This window comes from Vulpes vulpes, chromosome 9, assembly GCF_048418805.1.
Source record: "Vulpes vulpes isolate BD-2025 chromosome 9, VulVul3, whole genome shotgun sequence".
Lineage (NCBI taxonomy): Eukaryota > Metazoa > Chordata > Mammalia > Carnivora > Canidae > Vulpes > Vulpes vulpes.
In genome coordinates, this window is record NC_132788.1 from 80,209,906 (window position 1) to 80,227,903 (window position 17,998).

The 17,998-nt window shown below is 45.8% G+C and overlaps 1 protein-coding gene across 3 annotated transcripts in view; it reads left to right on the forward strand.

Moving 5' to 3' along the window:
- The window catches only part of PRICKLE2 (prickle planar cell polarity protein 2), a 320,030-nt gene that overhangs the window by 276,684 nt on the left and 25,348 nt on the right, over positions 1 to 17,998 (forward strand). For all 3 annotated transcript variants that reach the window (XM_072720519.1, XM_025985227.2, XM_025985220.2), the window contains one exon: positions 1,330 to 2,205. In XM_072720519.1, coding sequence (XP_072576620.1) covers positions 1,330 to 2,205 — 876 coding nt within the window. The remainder of the gene's footprint in view (positions 1 to 1,329; positions 2,206 to 17,998) is intronic.

Below are 17,998 nucleotides of genomic sequence, written 5' to 3' on the forward strand. Positions count from 1 at the left end.
GCCTCTCTACATCACACTCTTAGCAATTGTCCCAGGGAACTCTCCCACTGGTCTAGTGCAAGCTATGTACCCAACCTCTGAAGCAGTCACTAGGGTAGAAGATACAGTTTTTTACTGGCCAGTGCTAGGTCCCAGGCATGGCTTTAGGCCTGCCCAAAGCTCATGGCCCAAAGCTGGCAAGAAGATGGCGTCCCACGGGAAGATGAAGCCCTAGAACCAGCAGGGGGTGGAAGAGATGCCAAGAAGCAAGAACACTTGGGCCTCTGGGCGGTTCCTGCAGGGCAGGTGTAACAAGATAATGCAAACCAGGACAGCCTTGGCATGGGGAGGAAATGTGTTTCTTCCTTCCCTGGCGACATGAAACAAAGGGTGTGCGTGCTTATGGAGGGTGTCTTTGATGAACCACACCCAAGTTTTTCCTTACTGAGTGTCGAAATCCTTTTTTCTTTTCCACGGAACTGTTACGGTGATTTCTTCATCTGAATGGCCTATACTGGTATGGGATTCAGTTCATCCAGTCAATATATAAAGAGCCCCTCTGATGTATCAGGCCATGTTCCTGGACATGCCACAGAAAACTAATGACTCTGTTGTCCTAGAGCTTCACTTCTGGTGGGGAAGAGAATTAATAAGCAGATGCACCTGTGTAGTGGTGCAATGTCAAGCAGTGTTCATGCTGTGAAGAAAGTACAGCAGGTCAGGGTGAAGAATGGGGGGTGTATGCTATCAGAGGTACAGAAAGACGTCTCCAAGGAGTTGGTATTTGAGCGGATCCCCAAGTAGAGTGAAAGAGGAAATGTCAGATTCAACAGGTACGAGCCAGACTTCCGGATACAGATCTCACCTGTGATTCTTAGTTGTATTGAGTTAGGCAAGTTATTGAACCCTCCTGAACCTCTGTTTTTTCATCTGAGAATTGGAAATAATATTAGAAACCTACCTCATATGGTGAAGGAACTAAATGACTTTACATATATGCAAAGGAAGCACTTGAAGCAGTGTTTTCTCCTGTGTTAGTATCATTATTGTTACTTTGGAGGATTTTGTCCCAGGCAGAAGGATTCATGGGCAGGCCATTTTGATCTAGTTTTTTTTTTTTTTTTTTTTCTGCTCAGAGCAAATGAGTTAAGAAGCAGCTGAGTGGTAGAACAAGGGGGCTCTCATAAGAGGACATGAGGACCATTTATATGAGGTCCTGATTATTGATTTATTGTTATTTTATTCTGTTCTGTTTGGAATCCTGGGCCAAACCAGGATGCTGTGTGTTTCACATCATAATACAGGGCTCTAAGCAGTTGTCAGCCTCTTCCATGTCTTTTCTGTCCCCAGGGATTGACCAGGGTCAGATGACCTACGACGGCCAACACTGGCATGCCACCGAGACCTGTTTCTGCTGTGCTCACTGCAAGAAATCCCTCCTGGGGCGGCCATTCCTCCCAAAGCAGGGCCAGATATTCTGCTCGCGGGCCTGCAGTGCCGGGGAGGACCCCAACGGCTCTGACTCATCTGATTCGGCTTTCCAGAACGCCAGGGCCAAGGAGTCCCGGCGCAGTGCCAAAATCGGCAAGAACAAGGGCAAGGCAGAGGAGCCCATGCTGAACCAGCACAGCCAGCTGCAGGTGAGTTCCAACCGGCTGTCGGCCGACGTGGACCCCCTGTCGCTGCAGATGGACCTGCTCAGCTTGTCCAGCCAGACGCCAAGCCTCAACCGGGACCCCATTTGGAGGAGCCGAGATGAGCCCTACCATTATGGGAACAAGATGGAGCAGAACCAGTCCCAGAGTCCTCTGCAGCTTCTCAGCCAGTGCAACATCAGAACGTCCTACAGTCCGGGAGGGCAGGGGGCCGGGGCCCAGTCCGACATGTGGGGCAAGCACTTCAGCAACCCCAAAAGGAGCTCATCACTGGCCATGAAGGGGCACGGTGGCAGCTTCATGAAGGAATGCCGAGAGGACTATTACCCGGGAAGGTTGAGATCCCAGGAGAGCTACAGCGATATGTCCAGTCAGAGCTTCAGTGAAACCCGAGGCAACATCCCAGTCCCCAAATATGAGGAGGAGGAAGAGGAGGAGGAAGGAGGCATATCCACTCAGCAGTGTCGGACCCGCCATCCGATCAGTTCCCTGAAATATACTGAGAACATGACGCCCACTGAACAGACCCCTCCGGGCTCCATGGAATCACTGGCCCTGTCTAATGCCACAGGTAGGTTCTGTTCACCTGGAAAGCAGAAAGCAAGAGGTAATAATTTCTGGGTGACCTAATGCTGGTTGTCAGGACTTTCATGTTGTTCCTGCCATGTGCCTTCCTCCGACAGGTTTTCTAGGAGGGGAACTGCAATTTCAGATGGCTTCTCTCTTTGAATCGCACTCCCTATAAGCAGGGCCTGAGACAGGGTTGAGGATGCCTATGACACATTCAGTGCACGCTCCCAGGGAAGGGGAGTGAGAGAGACAGACCAGGGTTGGGGGAGGAGCCAACTGGGTCTGGAATCTAACCTCAGCCTGACCTCACAGGAGGCTCTGGAGGATGGGCTGCATCATACAGTTGGCTCCCTCTTTCAACAAAGGGGCTGACGTCTCACACCACCGTGTCTGTCAGTCACCGGCTCTGAGCTACTAGAGAGCAGCTTTGGGACAAGGTTGTGGATATGGGCGGGGGGCATGGCAGGTGCTATTGGCCAAAGATAACATTCAGGAGAAGAGGCAGCTGTGAGCTGGAGACAGTACTCACAAAACTGAGTAGTGCTTGAGACACCAGAGCACCCATGACAGCTTCCAAAGCTGTTCTGAACCCCAGTATCTCATTAGGGAGCTCATTTTAATGTGTAAGAGGTTCTCAAAAGAAATGTAGATAGACAAGAGAAGGCAGGCAAGCTGAAAAGGACCCAAGTGGAGGGAGAGAGAGAGAGAGAGTAACAATCCAGAGCCTGCCTTCTCCAGCCAAATTGTCCAGCTGGTTTGCATGCATGTGAAGACGGCTGTAGATATTCTCTAAGATAGCGCTACACAGCATGGAGTCTGAGGATGGAAGCTAGCTGCAGTCTGCAGTGAGATGGGTACTAAAAATGACAATGTTTAGGAACTCTCGAAACAATTTGACACTGCTGCAATGTCCAAGTGCACGCTCGATGGGCTCTGGTCCAGGTACTGACCAGTCAGGGTCTTGTACAACCCATGAGTGAGTTGTATGTGGCATGTGCTGTGTGTCACTCAGGCTCAGGAGGGTCTCATATTTGTCCACAGTGGATTGAAAATTAAAAACATGTCCTTCGCCATGGATAGCTGAGAAGTACTGTCCTGAGATGCACTTCCCTTATGGGCAGAACACCGAGGAGGGAGACACACCCACTTATATCAGGGACCCCATGGTCAAATGGGTCTTGGTGGTGCTTGTGATAAGCTTGTACATGTCAGCCCCATCTGGAGGTGACAGGCACTGCTCAGCTCCAGCTGGTTGTTGCCACATGCAAAGACATTTATTTATTCAACTAGCAGTTGGGTAGCTCTTACCATGTGCCAAACTTTGTTCTCAGCGCTTTATAAATATTAACTCACTTAATTAGACCCTCACAGCCCTACAAAACAGATATACTATTGAGATTCCCATTTCAGAGTTGAAGAAACCAAAGCACAGAGAAGTTGAAGGATTTGCCCGAGTCACCCAGCTTTTAAAGGGTGGTGTGGGGACCTGAACATGTGCATATGTTCAGAGCAGCACTCTTAACCATACCAGGTTGCCAACAGTTCCAGTTTCTTCAGACAAGTTAAAGATGAAAAATTTTTAAATGAGAAATCTATTTCAACTCTCTGCTAGACAAGCAAAACGTGGCTCTAAGTCATAAGAGGTCGCTACAGTGTATTTTTAACCTGTATCCCTCCCAGATGCGTTCCCGCCTGTGTTCTCATTTGTCCTAGAGGACAAATAATAGCAGATATCCTTACCCTTATGTTTCATATGAAACGAAAATGAGGCCTTAGTGACCAAGCACTTTACCTCATGTCATAGAAGTGAGCAATTAGTGCAGAGTGATGACCGCCTGGCTTTCAGCCCAGTTTGTGCTATCCTCCAAAAAATGTATATGCTTTAATTATTTAAGAGGCCAGGAGATAAATATGTAATTCAGCCTCTAAAGCAGCGTTTCTCAAAGCTAGACCACCTGCATTAGACCTTGGCTGCTTGATTCAAATCTGGGATCCAGGGCCTCCCCTCAGACCTCCTGCATCAGACCCTATAGAGGGAGTACCCAGGAGCATGCACTTTAACCAGCTCCCTCCTGAAGCTAATATGACCACTGCCTGAGGACAGTTGTTCCTGGGCTTGTCTGCTTTGACTTTATTGTCCTCATGCAGCGAGTTAGGAGAAAATCAGGAGATCTGGGTGTTGGGAAATATTGGGAAGGCCATGTTTGGTGTGTTTGAAAAATACACATATTGGTATGTGGGGAAGATAACCAGACTTCTCTCACAGGGCTGTTAGGAGGATTTAAAGAGATGTTACATGTGAAATCATCATGTGAGACCACACAGTCTATGGTCTTACGGCCATAGAATATACCATCTCTCATCCTAAAAAAGAGACATGGAGTTTATCTCCATGATTTTCTATGGGCTCCTGGGCAAAGCATCCTAATGTCCCTCTGTCTCTGAGATTTGGGGGAAGCATCCCTAAACCATGTCTGATACAGCTAAAAAAATAAGTTTCTGAGATCAGCACTGCCCAGTGAAGTCAACAGTCACATGGGACTCTTGAAATTTTGATCTGTGCAAATTAAATGAAATTAAAATTTTAGGCCATCAGCCTCACTAGCCACATTTCAAGTCCTCAACAGCACTGACCAAAATTTGAAACTACATTTAATTTCAGTAGCCACATATAGCTAGCAGCCGCCCTATTGGACAGCACAGATGGCAAAAGGGAGTTGGTAGGACGGGCACAATTTTAACTTCATCTTTAGTCTCTTTGGAAATTCTCCCACGAGCCCCAGCTTTTTGGATTGTCAATTAATGATTCAGAGTACCAGTTCAAATCCACCCTTCATCATGTTGGAACTATGTGGCCTTGAACAAATTGCTTACATTCTGTTCAGTTACCTCATCTATGGAATTTGGTGAATAATAGTACTTCCTTCATAGTGTTTTTGGGAGAATTAAATGATAATACATTTAAACTCATTAGTATAGTCTTTGACACCGAGGACCTTCTGTTATGGTTACCTGATACTTTTTGTTATGATTTCATTTTTATCATTCTTATCCCAAGCATACTGGTGCACACTTTTGGCCTCCAGGGATGTTTTGGCTACTGACATCTCCCAGCGTCCACCAGCTGTGCAGGTTTGCATTTTTAGATTTGCAAATGTTCCCATGGGATCCTCTTTTTTTTAACTAGCATATGAAGAGCATGAGAAATAGGAAACTGAAGAAATGCATTCTGTGCCCCTCTGTTTCCAGAGATCTGTCAGACACAGCAGTGTGGAAGAAAGATTGCAGCTCATATTCTAAGCACTGCTTCATCCTTGGTCACTGGAGCAAACCTTTAATAGCCTTCAGGATCCTATGCTGCACGTGCGCGCTCGCGCGCACACACACACACCAAAGACATGGTATTGACTAGACTTAGAAAGTTGGCCGTTGGGCAGCTCGGGTGGCTCGGCGGTTTAGTGCCACACCTTCAGCCCAGGGTGTGATCCTGGGGACCCGGGATAAATCCCACATCAGGCTCCCTGCATGGAGCCTGCTTCTCCCTCTGCCTGTGTCTCTGCCTCTCTCTCTGTGTCTCCCATGAATAAATAAATAAAATATTTTTAAAAATTGAAAAATAAATAAATAATTTTAAAAAAAAGAAAGTTGGCCATTTTGCTGCCAATCCGAACTATTGCATTTAAATTTGCTATGTCTCTGCCTCTCCCTCTGTGTCCCTCATGAATAAATAATAAAATAAAATAAATAAAATAAAATAAAATAAAATAAAATAAAATAAAATAAAATAAGACCCTACCAGTTCTCACAAGATCTCAATCTAAAACTGTGCTTTTTCCAGGTGTATCTTTTCTCTACAATACAAATACTGTAACTGGCACAGTTTCACCAGAACATTTTGGAATTGCACTGACCTTTTGGGGGGGCTTTTAACGTGAACAAAGTCGTGCATTTAGGAAGAACCTAAAACAAAAAGTGAAGAAATCTTATGAGGAGATTCTTTGTCTTGTTTTTCTAAAAAAGAAATATCTTAATATAGGTGGTATCCTGTTGTTCCTTCCCATACTTCAAAGAATAGCAAGTATGGGCTTTTTGATTAGATAGCTTGATAAAATTTTAAAGCCTCCAAGTTACTGTCTAAATCATCTGTCCTTCTTTATAATACATGTCAAAATTTGTTAACTGCATTTAAATTTTTCTCTCAATTAACTTGATCTTATGTAAATAAGTTAATAAAGAATCTTTGGAAATCTAGACAGTTTCTAAATAAACAGATACAAGGCGTTAGTCAAAAAATAAATAAATAAATAAATAAATAAATAAACTAAATAAATAAATAAATAAATAAACTAAATGAATAAATAAATAAATAAATAAATAAATAAATAAATAAATAAATAAAGACTAGGAAATTCCCTAGTCTTTGGAGAAGGCAGTGCTCAGAACTGTGTATCTTTAAATCCTGGAATCCCACTCTGTGAGTAACAAGTATGTGTCATAGAAGGCTTAGTCAAAACACCTTGATCCTTGGGTGAAAGCTGGTTTTCAAGATAATGGATTTTTTTTTCTTCCTCGTCAATAACTCATGTTACTGAGTAAGTTTGTAGTGTTTAAACTGGCACGAAGCATGATCATTTTGTAGGCAGCATTTTTCCTTTGAATAGATCTGGAGAAACAGCCCCAGTGACTTGCCAGCCTCAGATCTGGGCTTTGCTACCCCCTGATTTGTTTAGAACCAGGAGCACACTGCCCCTTGTCCCTGGAAAACACAGTCCATCCATTATGCTCACACAGAGTGAGTCAGGCGAGCACAGTCACCATTTACACTAGCACTGTGTGGAGCCTCGCAGAAGCTCTTGAACCCTGCCATTGCCTAAACATGCCTGCCAAGCAGCTTGCAGCCTGGGTGATCACAGGATTGCAGATAGTAACGGGTGACAGCTGTAGGACCGTAGACTGTGGTCTGACATGATGGTTTCACATGTAACATCTCTAAATTCTCCTATCAGCCCTGTGAGAGAAGTCTGATTATCTTCCCCATTTTACAGAGAAGTACGCTTGGGTTCACAGGAGTTGTGGCCTCCCTGTGGTCCCCACTGACAGACCAGGACCTGAACCTGGGTATGAGTCTGCAAGGCCCTTGCTCTTAACCTCCTTGATAGCATCCTCACACAAAGAGTCATAGTCACAGTCGGGATTTGCACAGGATTCAATCTGAAGGGATGAGGATTTCTTTTCCTGTCGTAGCCAGTTTGTTAATGTCCATCTGGCCCTGGCGGGGCTGGAGCAAAGCTGGAGAACATGGCAGAAGGCAAGGCTGGCAGTCCACAGTGATGTGCTGGGTCAGAGGCACTTACAAGAGACAGGTGCAGATCGTCCCGGGGTTGGCGCCCTCAGAGAGGAGAGGAAGCCTGTAGTGCGAGTTAGGGCCATGGTTCAAGTCACACTGGGGCCAGGGAAAGAGTAGAGTTCAGATTGGGACCAGTGGCCTCAGAGGCCACACCAAAAGACAATAGGAGATGGTCAGCTGGAGCCCTGGAGCACAGCAGTGAGGCTGGGAACACGGCTCTTCCTTGAGGATCAGCCACATGCCATAAGGAGTGGCTGGGTCAGAGAGCTGGGACCTGAAGGAAGGAAGTGCGGGTGTGGACGGGAGTAAAGAAAAGATGGTTTCCATCCATTCATTCATTCATTCATTTGGCCAGCCAGTGTGACTTGAGTGCCTACCCTGTGAGTTACCATAGAGTGACTGAGAGCATGGTCTGTAGACCAGTCTGCCAGAGTTGGAAATTGGACTTTGTGCTTTGATACCTCTGTGACCTTGGGCTTATCTTTTCTGTGTCCCCATCCTTGAATGAAATAACAGCAGTGCCTTCTAGGGTTGTCATGGGAATTAAAGGAATTAATTCCTGTAAAGAACTTAGGACAGTGCGTCTCCTCTAAGCGCTCATGCCATTAGTGGATAATACTTTTAAGTAGGTGCCACTGCCTGTGCAAGGCACTAGGGATACAGTGCTGAGCTAAGTGGACAAGGGGCCTACCTTCCTGCCCCTCATGATCTAGTGGCGTTTGGTGGATAGTAAGCATATAATTGTACAATATGAAATTGAATCTGTGGTAATTGTGGGCTAGGAGGGCATACAAAAAAGGGGTATAGCCAAGTCAGGGAGGTCAGATAGGGTATCCTGAAAAAGTGAAGCTTAAAAGACAAGGGAAGGAGGATTCCAGGCTGCAAGAGCAGCATGTGTAAAGGCCTGGTGGTAGGAATGTATGGCAACTATAAACACATGAAAGAAGGCCCACAGTATAAACAACAGTGAAGACTGATATAAGAGGATGGATGGGGGTGACCTAGGAGAGAATATTGGCCGGTTTATAGTGCCCTTGGGGGATGGGTCTGGAAAGACAGGATAGAATTAAAAACCTAAAAATGTATAAAAGTTTGCCAACTCCATGATTAAAAATGCTGGCCTTTTAGTGCTGAAAGCACATGTGTCATTGGCCTGGATACGTAGAGACACAGTAGAAATGGAAGTCCAAAAGGGCTTCCTGCTGCCTTTAAAGAGTGTTGCATGGTTATGACACCTCCACACCTGTACCACCTCCTCATCTTCATGAGGAGACACTTCATCTTGCAACATCAAGATATATTGATTGCTAGGGGGTCACAGAGTAACTTTTCAGCATTGCTGGCAAACTGGTAGAGAACAAGAGAACAACAGTGTGGGGATCTAAAGCAACAACTGGATCAGCTCACTTGACCAAGAATGTCTGAAATGTTTTTTAATCCTTGTAATGCAAAACATTTCTATATTTAATTCTGGGCAGGAACATTGCTCCTTTTCTTCTGCATAGTTTGGATATGCATCCGCTACCCCAGTTTCTTTATTTAAATTGTTGGGTAAAACCTCCTAACCAGCTGGTGCCTGTTACTTGAGCAGCCACACCTCACTCATGCTCATGAATCTTATGGCCCAGATCCTTTGTTCATCCCTTCCCCTGGGAATGATGGGTGGCCCAGTCTGGAGTTACAGATTAGAAAATCCAAAGTCCTGTCAGTTGGCCTCAGGGCCATCCTGGAAAATACGTAGGGATTGTCTTCCTTCATGGGAATTACAGAACTCTTGTTTGCAAGTGTCAGAATCGCAACTCGGCTAGTGTAAACAAATAAGTTTTTTTTTTTTTTTTTTAATCAAGTGTCTACAGAGTTCATAGAATTTTGGTTCTGGGAACAGCTGGATCCAAGAGCCCCAATTGATGTCCTCAGGACCCACCTTCCTTCCCCCTCTCTCTCTCTATTCTTTTTTTTTTTTTTTAAGATTTATTTATTTATGATGGGGGGGATGGCAGAGACACAGGAGGAGGGAGAAGCAGGCTCCATGCCTGGAGCCCGATGTGGGACTCGATCCCGGGACTCCAGGATCGCGCCCTGGGCCAAAGGCAGGCGCTAAACCGCTGAGCCACCCAGGGATCCCCTCTCTCTATATTCTTATTTTCTCCCTGAAGACTGGCTTGGTTCTCAGGCAGGCTCTTTCCAGTGGTAGCAGAGATGGCTATGGGCAGCTCTAGACTAACATCCATTAGCTTCAAATGAAAGGGAATGGGAACTCATCTTTCTTAATACTATCACCAAAAGCCCCAGAATTGGGTCTCATTTGCCTGACTTGGGTCACCTAACAGTTCTTAAACTAACTCCTGTGGTGGGAGGAGAAAACTGATGCTCTGATTGGTCCATCTTGAGTCACGTGCCCATCGGAACTAGGCAGTGGGGTCAAGCCCATCCCAACTGCAGGGACTGAGAAGGGAGATGGGCTTCTCAAAGAGAAATCAAGGTAGTATATTCAAAGGAAATGGGATAGTACTGCAAGGATGTAAACAGCACAGGTGTCTGCTACTGAGCCCATCCCATCTAGTGTGTCCCATCCATCTGAGACTGATCCCGGATCTGGTTCCTTCCTCTAGAAGCCCCATCATGTGAACTTGAGGTCATATGTCTATTATGTAGGTTCGCCATGGGTTTCTGGAGACAGGGGCATGTCTCTGTGGTGATTTAGATGTGGGGAATTCAGGCCAGCAAGGAGATGTTTTGCAACGGCAGATTGGACAGAGCTCAGTGTTGAGGATGTGATTTGGGTTTCTGACGGGTCCCAAGGGGTGACTTTCACTGTGTTCCTTACGGAGGCAGTGCCCTCTTGCTGGTTCATGGCTCTGAACAAGACTCACAGACCAAGGGCCAGATGAAAACCAGCAGAAAGTTGTGACAAAATCTGTTCAACTTACTTTTCTCTTTTTGGGTCAATTCCGTGGTGTGGAAGCAGAGGATATTCTTAGAGCCAGGTGAGTGGAATGGGGGGCAAAGGACAGACCAGTCTGGACAGAGCTCACCCTAGAGGGGCCGATGCATCCCTGCTACAGGTCATGGTCTCACATTTCCTGGGTTCAGGGAAATTTTTCCAGTGTCCTGGTTTTTAATAACCATTCAGGAGGCTTATTTATAACCTCCCTGGGCGTGAGCAGTCATCTATACCCAGAGTAAGTAACCATGGTTGCTGACAGGAGAGAAAAGATTGCTGATTTGATTCATTCTAGTACTGAAAAGGCAACACTGGAAAATGGATCCAGGGTGGAGGCAGGGGGCTGATGGGCTCTTCAGACTGGTGCAAGATTTTGTAGATTTTTTAAGAACCTGTGTACATTGCTCTTGGAGGTTTGGAATGTGGGACTCTGACAAAGGGAAATGACATTGTTCTCATCCACTTGATAATGGCTTTGAAATGCAGGTTTTCAGGATTTATTTTTGTGATTATGGGCAACTAGGAAAATGTACAACAGAAAAATTAAGATAGAAATAGAGGAAAAATATATCCCAGCTCTTTCCATTTGACTAACACTAATATTTTGGTGAATTTTCAAATTTTTTCTTTATATACCGTTATGTTATTTCTTCTGCATTGCAAACATACTGAATGTTCTGCGTCCTAGATTTTTTCATTTGCATTCTGTCATTAGCTCATTTTCATAGCTTATGTCACCATCATGTGTAAATGACTGCATGAATATTCAGTTAAATGGATGTCACCACATCCCTGGAATGGGACATTTCAGAGGTTCCTAAATCTGTATTTAAATCTTGATTTCCTTTGACTTGCATCCACAAAATGTACTTTTTTGCCCCACTCTTTCTTTATAAACATAATCAAACCTTCTAAATAGTTTGGCACACTTTCTAGCCAGATGCTTGACCTTCTCACTTGAGCATCTCCTCCATGGAGTGTTCTGAGGGGACTAGGAGGCCCATCAGCAATTCTGTGCCAACCATCCCTAGCCTGGCCACCCCTCCTCTGCCCCTACATGAAGTGCCTCCCAGAGCAGTGGAAAATGAATGTGATTAAAACCCCACTTCCTAGTACAAGCCACCTGGGACAGCTTTAAGAAAACTAGTTCTCCATGTAAACAGTCACCATCCCCTCCATCAATTAGAGCAACCCGAGGACCACCTACAGCACATTCATCTGGGATGCTTGTCAACAGTGCACATACTTGGGCCCATCCCAGTCCTACAAACAGAATCTCTCAGGGCCCAGACCTGGGAATCAACATTTCTAACAAATGCCCCCACAGAACTCTTAGGCCCCCTAAGTTTAAGGAACAGTGAGCTAGAGAAACCCAGGCTCCCCACCTCATGCCTGAGTGAGCAGCCCTACCTACCACCTCGTCTGTGGCTAGAACTCTTTCCTTGCCCATGGCGCCCCTTTGCCATGAGTCCAGCCTCCTACTTAGAAAAAAGAAAAATTAGACTATGCTTTTTTCCAAAAAGCTCTGAAAATGTCCCTGACATCCAATAGCTCTTGGTACAGTAAATAGTATCTTAGTAAGTTCAGAGCACATTATCAAAAACACAGATGGTGTGTTTCGTAAATACACAGTGTGGACTAAATGTGAAAGAGAGGTAAGACCGGCCGAGAGCATTTGGTGGTTTGTGGATTGTCCTTGACTGCAGCAGGAAAAGTGGACAATAAGATACTCTTAACCTCCAGATAGAGCCTGGTTCAGCTGAAAATCAACATGCAAGTGAAAAAGCCAGAAGGCCAGAGTTTCCCATGAATTCGAGGGAGTTTGATTGGTAGTTAACATAGAATAATGTTCACAAACATCACCTTGAACACCCAGGTAGTTTTGTGTGTGTGTGTGTGTCTGTCTGTGTTTTTCCCAGCCATGTTCCTCCAGGCACCTCCTCCCGCCTGCCCTTCCCAAATCAAAACCAGACCCCGACATGTTTCTGGGAGGCAGCTGTCACAAATCAGGCTGAGTAAACAGGCGGGGCATCGTCTAGAAGATAAAGTCTGTGTCTTCCAACAGAATTACTAAGAAAAAGCCGAGTGTTTTCTTTAGTACAACAGCTTTTAACAGCTTAAAAATGTCATGCTGAATTCCCCATCCACTTACTAAAACGAGCCTATTTCTCCCATTCTTTTCCTTGGTTCCAGAAAAGAGCCTTTCTCAACTCTTGGCTACCCAAGGGTTTGGTGTCCCAGTTTGCAGATGACCCAGCTCCTGTCTTCTCTTTTCTCTTTTGTTCTTCCCATGTCCAAGGAGTGGGGGCAAAAACGTGTTCATTTTGCTTTTTGCAGAAAGCAGTAGAAAATGTCCTCTTGTGAATTTCTGTTCTCTGGGCCTTTTGTTGGAACAGATGCTTGACTCTCAAGTGTGCGAAGCGTAAAGGGATTCTTGCTTCCTGGAGTCCGGCATCCTGCCCAGTCCCGCCTGCCCCACTGAGGGTGTTATCAGTCCAGGGCCACCTGTGAGGATTAACTCCGACTCTGATGGCACCACTCTTGGTGTGACAGTCCCTGGCAGGGACTCTGTGCTGCTCAGTAGTGAGCAGTGTGGGCCTTGCCTGGATGTCTCAGCCTGGCAGGAGCAGACCACCCGAGGGCTGCCTGTTAAGTTAGTTACAGGTGCTGATTTTCAAAGGCAGAAAAGTCCAGTTCAGGCTTTACTTGTGTCTCTTCCTTGGGAGCAGATTGAGCTGAGAGCAGAAAAGGAGAGGAGTGAAGAGAATGGCCTAGAATAACTCAATTTTTTTTTTTTAATTTCCATCTCTATATCTGGATACTGAGTCCTAGGTAAAAACACCAGGAGAGAAATCCCCTTTACCAGGGATACACATTCATACACAAACACCCTTGCAGTGTGAGCATGGTGGGCTAGGTCAGCGGTTCTCAATAGGGGTGAGTGGGGAGGGGTAGGGACTTTGTCAGCTAGGGGACGTGTGGCAATGTCTACCGATTTTTTTTAAGACTTATTTATTTTAGAGAGAGAGAGAGAGAGCAATAGCAAGATGGGCAGAGGGAAAGGGAGAAATCTCAAGCAGATTCCATGCTGAGGGTGAAGCCTGGCGCGAGGTTGGATCCCAGGGCCCCAAGAGCACAACCTGAGCTGAAACCAAGAGTCAGACACTCAACTGACTGCGCCACTCAGGTGCCACATTTGATTGTCACAATTTGGGGTGCAGGGTGCTAGTGGCTTCTAGTTGGTAGAGGTCAGGGATGGCGATGCACAGAACAGCACCTCGCCTCCCAACCCGAGTCCTCTGCTCCCATAAGACAGCAGTGCCAAGGTTGAGAAAGCTTGGTCTAGCACAGGGTTTCACATTAGAAATCACCACTTCCCCCATGGAAGGATCCCATCTGAGGAGGGCCTGAGGGCATGTGAAGGAGACACCCAGGCTGGACATTTCCAAAGCAACCCTTGCCGGGGAAAGAGACCTTTTTGCTTCTTGCTCTGACCCCAGCTGCAGCACACATTGGAGTTTAGTGTTTAAGGATCTCACTGACCTGGTTGAAATCCCACGACTGTGTGGCTGTGTGACCTCAGGCTGGTGGCTTAAATCTCTCACCCCCTCAGCATCCTGGAGGCTGAATGTAAATGTCTGCCACATGGGGCTGTTGTGAAGCATGAGGTAATATGCAGAAAGCACTTAATTGCATGCCTGGCACATGGCAAACTCAATATTTGAGAGTTATTTTTATTACCAGGTGCCCCAGAGTGCCGACCTCCTGCCACCTTCCTTTTAACTGTGTCTCAGCCCATTGCTCACTTACCAAGGAGAGGAAAGATGGAATGGAATTCAGATGTACAGGGATGGAAGGAGAGGCTGGAATCGATGGATGGGCATAGTACGCGGCGGTTCTGGAGATGTCTGTAATCCAGACCCACACTGACACCCACAAGTGGGGAGCTCTGCTGCTTGGATCTTCAGGAATGATTGCAGCAAGAAAGACGAACCCTTTCTCTCTGGATCTCCATCTCCAGCCTTATCTGAGCATAAAGAGGCAACCACAATCTGTGGCCTAATTATGCCCATGTAACACCTATTAGTGCTAATGGAGCGCCCCCCCCCCCCCACCATGTGCGGAAAGGCCTGCCAGCTCCCAGACCTCAGCCCTTTCTTCACTTATGTCCCTTCCCCCCAGCATCAATTAACTTCTCAGAGAATTCCCATTCGCCACAGCTTAGAGGAGTTAATTTGTTCTTTGAATCTGCGATGAGAAACAGGCTGTGCTTCGTGCTTTGGGGCTCTGAGCAGGGGAGAGACAATGGGGACAGGCAACAATGGAAGTTTCCTGAGGAGATCACTATCAGCCCCAGGAACAAGCCCAGCCAGGCCCTTGGCTGCAGATGTGTTTTCAAGCTTGGGACGGGCCCCAGGGCAGGGAGAGGAATTCCAGCCCATCCGGAGGTCCCCAGACTGTTGAGTGCAGCCCAGATCTCACCATCCTTGAGTGGACCATGACCTGTAAGTGGCTGGGCTTTCTGTCACCTTGAGCATTGTCCTTTGTGACCTGCTTTCTGCTCAGGATTAGGGCTGCACAAGAAGCAGATGGCCCCTCTGTCCCTTTTTGCCCTCTGAATCTGTTCGTTGTGTGGGGCCTTGGTAGTGGGGGGATGTGGGTGACACACACCTTTATCTAGCAGTATTAGCTAAAGCACCTCAGGTCAGAGGACATTTTTTATTCCAGTTTTCCTCTGTGCCCCAAGACCACAACAGCAAAAAAAAAAGCATTTTCAACACTTTTTCATGGGTGCACAGAAATACCATCTCCTTGCCACCCCTTTCACGAGCTGAACCCCACGTCCTCCTGGGAGCATTGAGATTGAAATACTCAGTCTCAGCCCAGCCCCTAATATCGCACACCTCAATTGTATACACAAAAGATGCCACATCCTCCTTCATGGCATTCTCCCCAAAATAGATCTCCAATATGCGGGGTTTCTAGAGTGGCCATTCAAAAGAAGACCATGCTTGTGTGTCTCTCCCACCCACCCAGAATCCCAACAACCCTGTTTTATCTATTTTCTACCCTAGGGTTTAATTCAAGATTGTTTTGGAAACAGAATGGAGAAGAGAAAGACATTTTTAAAAATCTTGATTCTTCATTCTTCTATATTCGTTTATTCAATAGATATTTATTGCACACCTACCGTGTGTCAGTTATACATTGGTGAATAAATCAGACCCAGTCTCTGTTGGGGATCAGGCCCCCCCCCCTCCCCCGCAGGAAATAGGTGGCATGTGAAGTAAGGCCTCAGGGAGAGAAATACAAGCAAACTGCAGCCTGGCGGAGGGACCCAGAGGAAAACCTTGACCTCCTCACTCTATGCCCTCTGGTCTCCTCCTTTGAGTCAAGCCCCACCCACTAGAGGCCAGAGGGTAAGAGAGCCGGCCATGGCAGCTTTCAGGAAGAACAGGATGGAGATCGTTTATAATCTGGTAGTCAACACACACACACACACACACACACACACACACGGACATTTGTAATAAGTGCCATGATGGAAATGACCAGGGTCAAGAATAGAGAATATTGAGAGTTAAGCACCTAAAAAGAATGATCTGGAAGCTCTCTGAAGTGATATTTAAGCAAAGAATTGGAGAAGAACTTGGCCTTGCACAGAAAGAGAAGGGGAGGGAAAAGAGGCTATTGGCCTTAGGAATGGCACATGCAAAGGCCCTGAGGCAAGAGAGAATTTGTACATTTCCAGCAACTGAAAGCAGGCCAGCGTAGTTGTCAAGGGGGAGATAACTATATTTAGACCTGTGAGGCTGGCTCCAGTTCAGCCTCCTGGAATCCCTCTGAGAACACTGTCCTCGTCCCCTTTTTCAGTGGGGTGCTTAAAGTAGAAAAAGTCAGATGACTTGCAGAGTGAGTTGAGAAAGTAAATGCAAGCGTACAAAGAAGCATTAGGTCAAAAATATCATGTGTTACAGAGTGTGAGGGGAGAACGTGCCATTTAAAACAAAAAAGTTTTGTTAAAAAAAAGTCTGTGAACTCTTTCTGTTGATCTTTCTATTGCTGTAGCTTACTTTTACTTTCAGTGCTGATTTCTGACTTAGTCATATCCTGGGTTTCATGTATGCAGTACATTTGAATTTTACCCCAGGTATCCAGGCTTAGCCAAGCAACTAATGCATAAATCTGATTAATGCAAAAGTCTTTCCTTAAGTAAACAGTAATCCTTCAAAACATATGCTCTGCAGAAGTATGATTCACAAACCCCCTTCTTTCTTATCACACAAATTAGCGGGTATTGGCCCTGGCAAACAGACTCCAGGGCTCTTTGGATATGTTTGTTGATCTTTAAGAAGAAAAACTGAGCAGCTGTCATTTTTTCCCCTGTGGATGTTGCCAAAATTATAGAAGGCTTCCACTTAACCTTCCACCTTTCCTCAAGATCCCTTTCTGAGGTCAAGGTCCAGAAGTTCAGCAGGAGGATTTTATATTGTTGGTAAGGGAAATTGTCATGTGACATTGCCCTTCTAGAACCTTATCACTATGATGGGAGAAGAGATGGGACCTTCAGTAATTCACAGTTAGGTCATATTCACTGAGTGGTGACCAAGGCTTATCCTTGGCAAATGTCAGGAACCGTCACATGTTTTGGCTGCCATTAACATGGAAAAAGGATCCAATGACTCATGGGATTTCCTACCTCAAACTCGAAAGGTTTAGAGTGAATACTTAACACCTACTCTAAGGAAAGTGACCACCAAGTCTTCTCCATCCTTTCTCAAGGAAAGTGTGATTGGACACCTATTGGTGAGATGTAACATAGATGCTAATACTCAGACACTGGTTCTCAATCTTGGTCACACGTGGAATCATCTGGGGAGTGTAAAGAATACAGATGTCTGGGCCCCATCCCTAAGAGTCCACTTTAACTGGTCTGGCATTTGGTTTGGGCAAGGGGATATATTCATGCTCCCCAGTAATTCTATCGAGGAGACATGATTGAGAAGCAAAGCATTAAGGCAAATCCAAATTCTTCATCAGGTGCATTTGTTTCTAGCTTCTGGGATGATCCGTGAAGTAGTTCTACTTTTATTGCCCTAGCTTGGCCCTTCCTCTCTGTGAAGTACCACATCTCAAGAGAGAGAGTGCTCATTTATGAACACACTAAAATGTTCTCTAGTAACATCTGTGCTCCACCAAATCCTACTCAGCGGGCCTAGAAATTGCTATTAAGGTGACAGCCTCAAGAGTCACATAGACCTGTTAACTCCTGGCTCTGTCCGGTACCAGCTCTGTGACCTTGAGCAAATGACCTAAACTTCTCGAGCCCGAATTCCCTCGCCTTTATCAACCCTGTCATAGGATTAGAAGAGAAGACACTTAATACAATGCATAGATCACAGTAAACACTAAAAAGTATTTGTTGTTTCCGCATTTGCAGAGATGCAGAATATTCTCAGGACCCGTGTATTGTATCAAAATACTTGGAAAAGCCAAGCGACA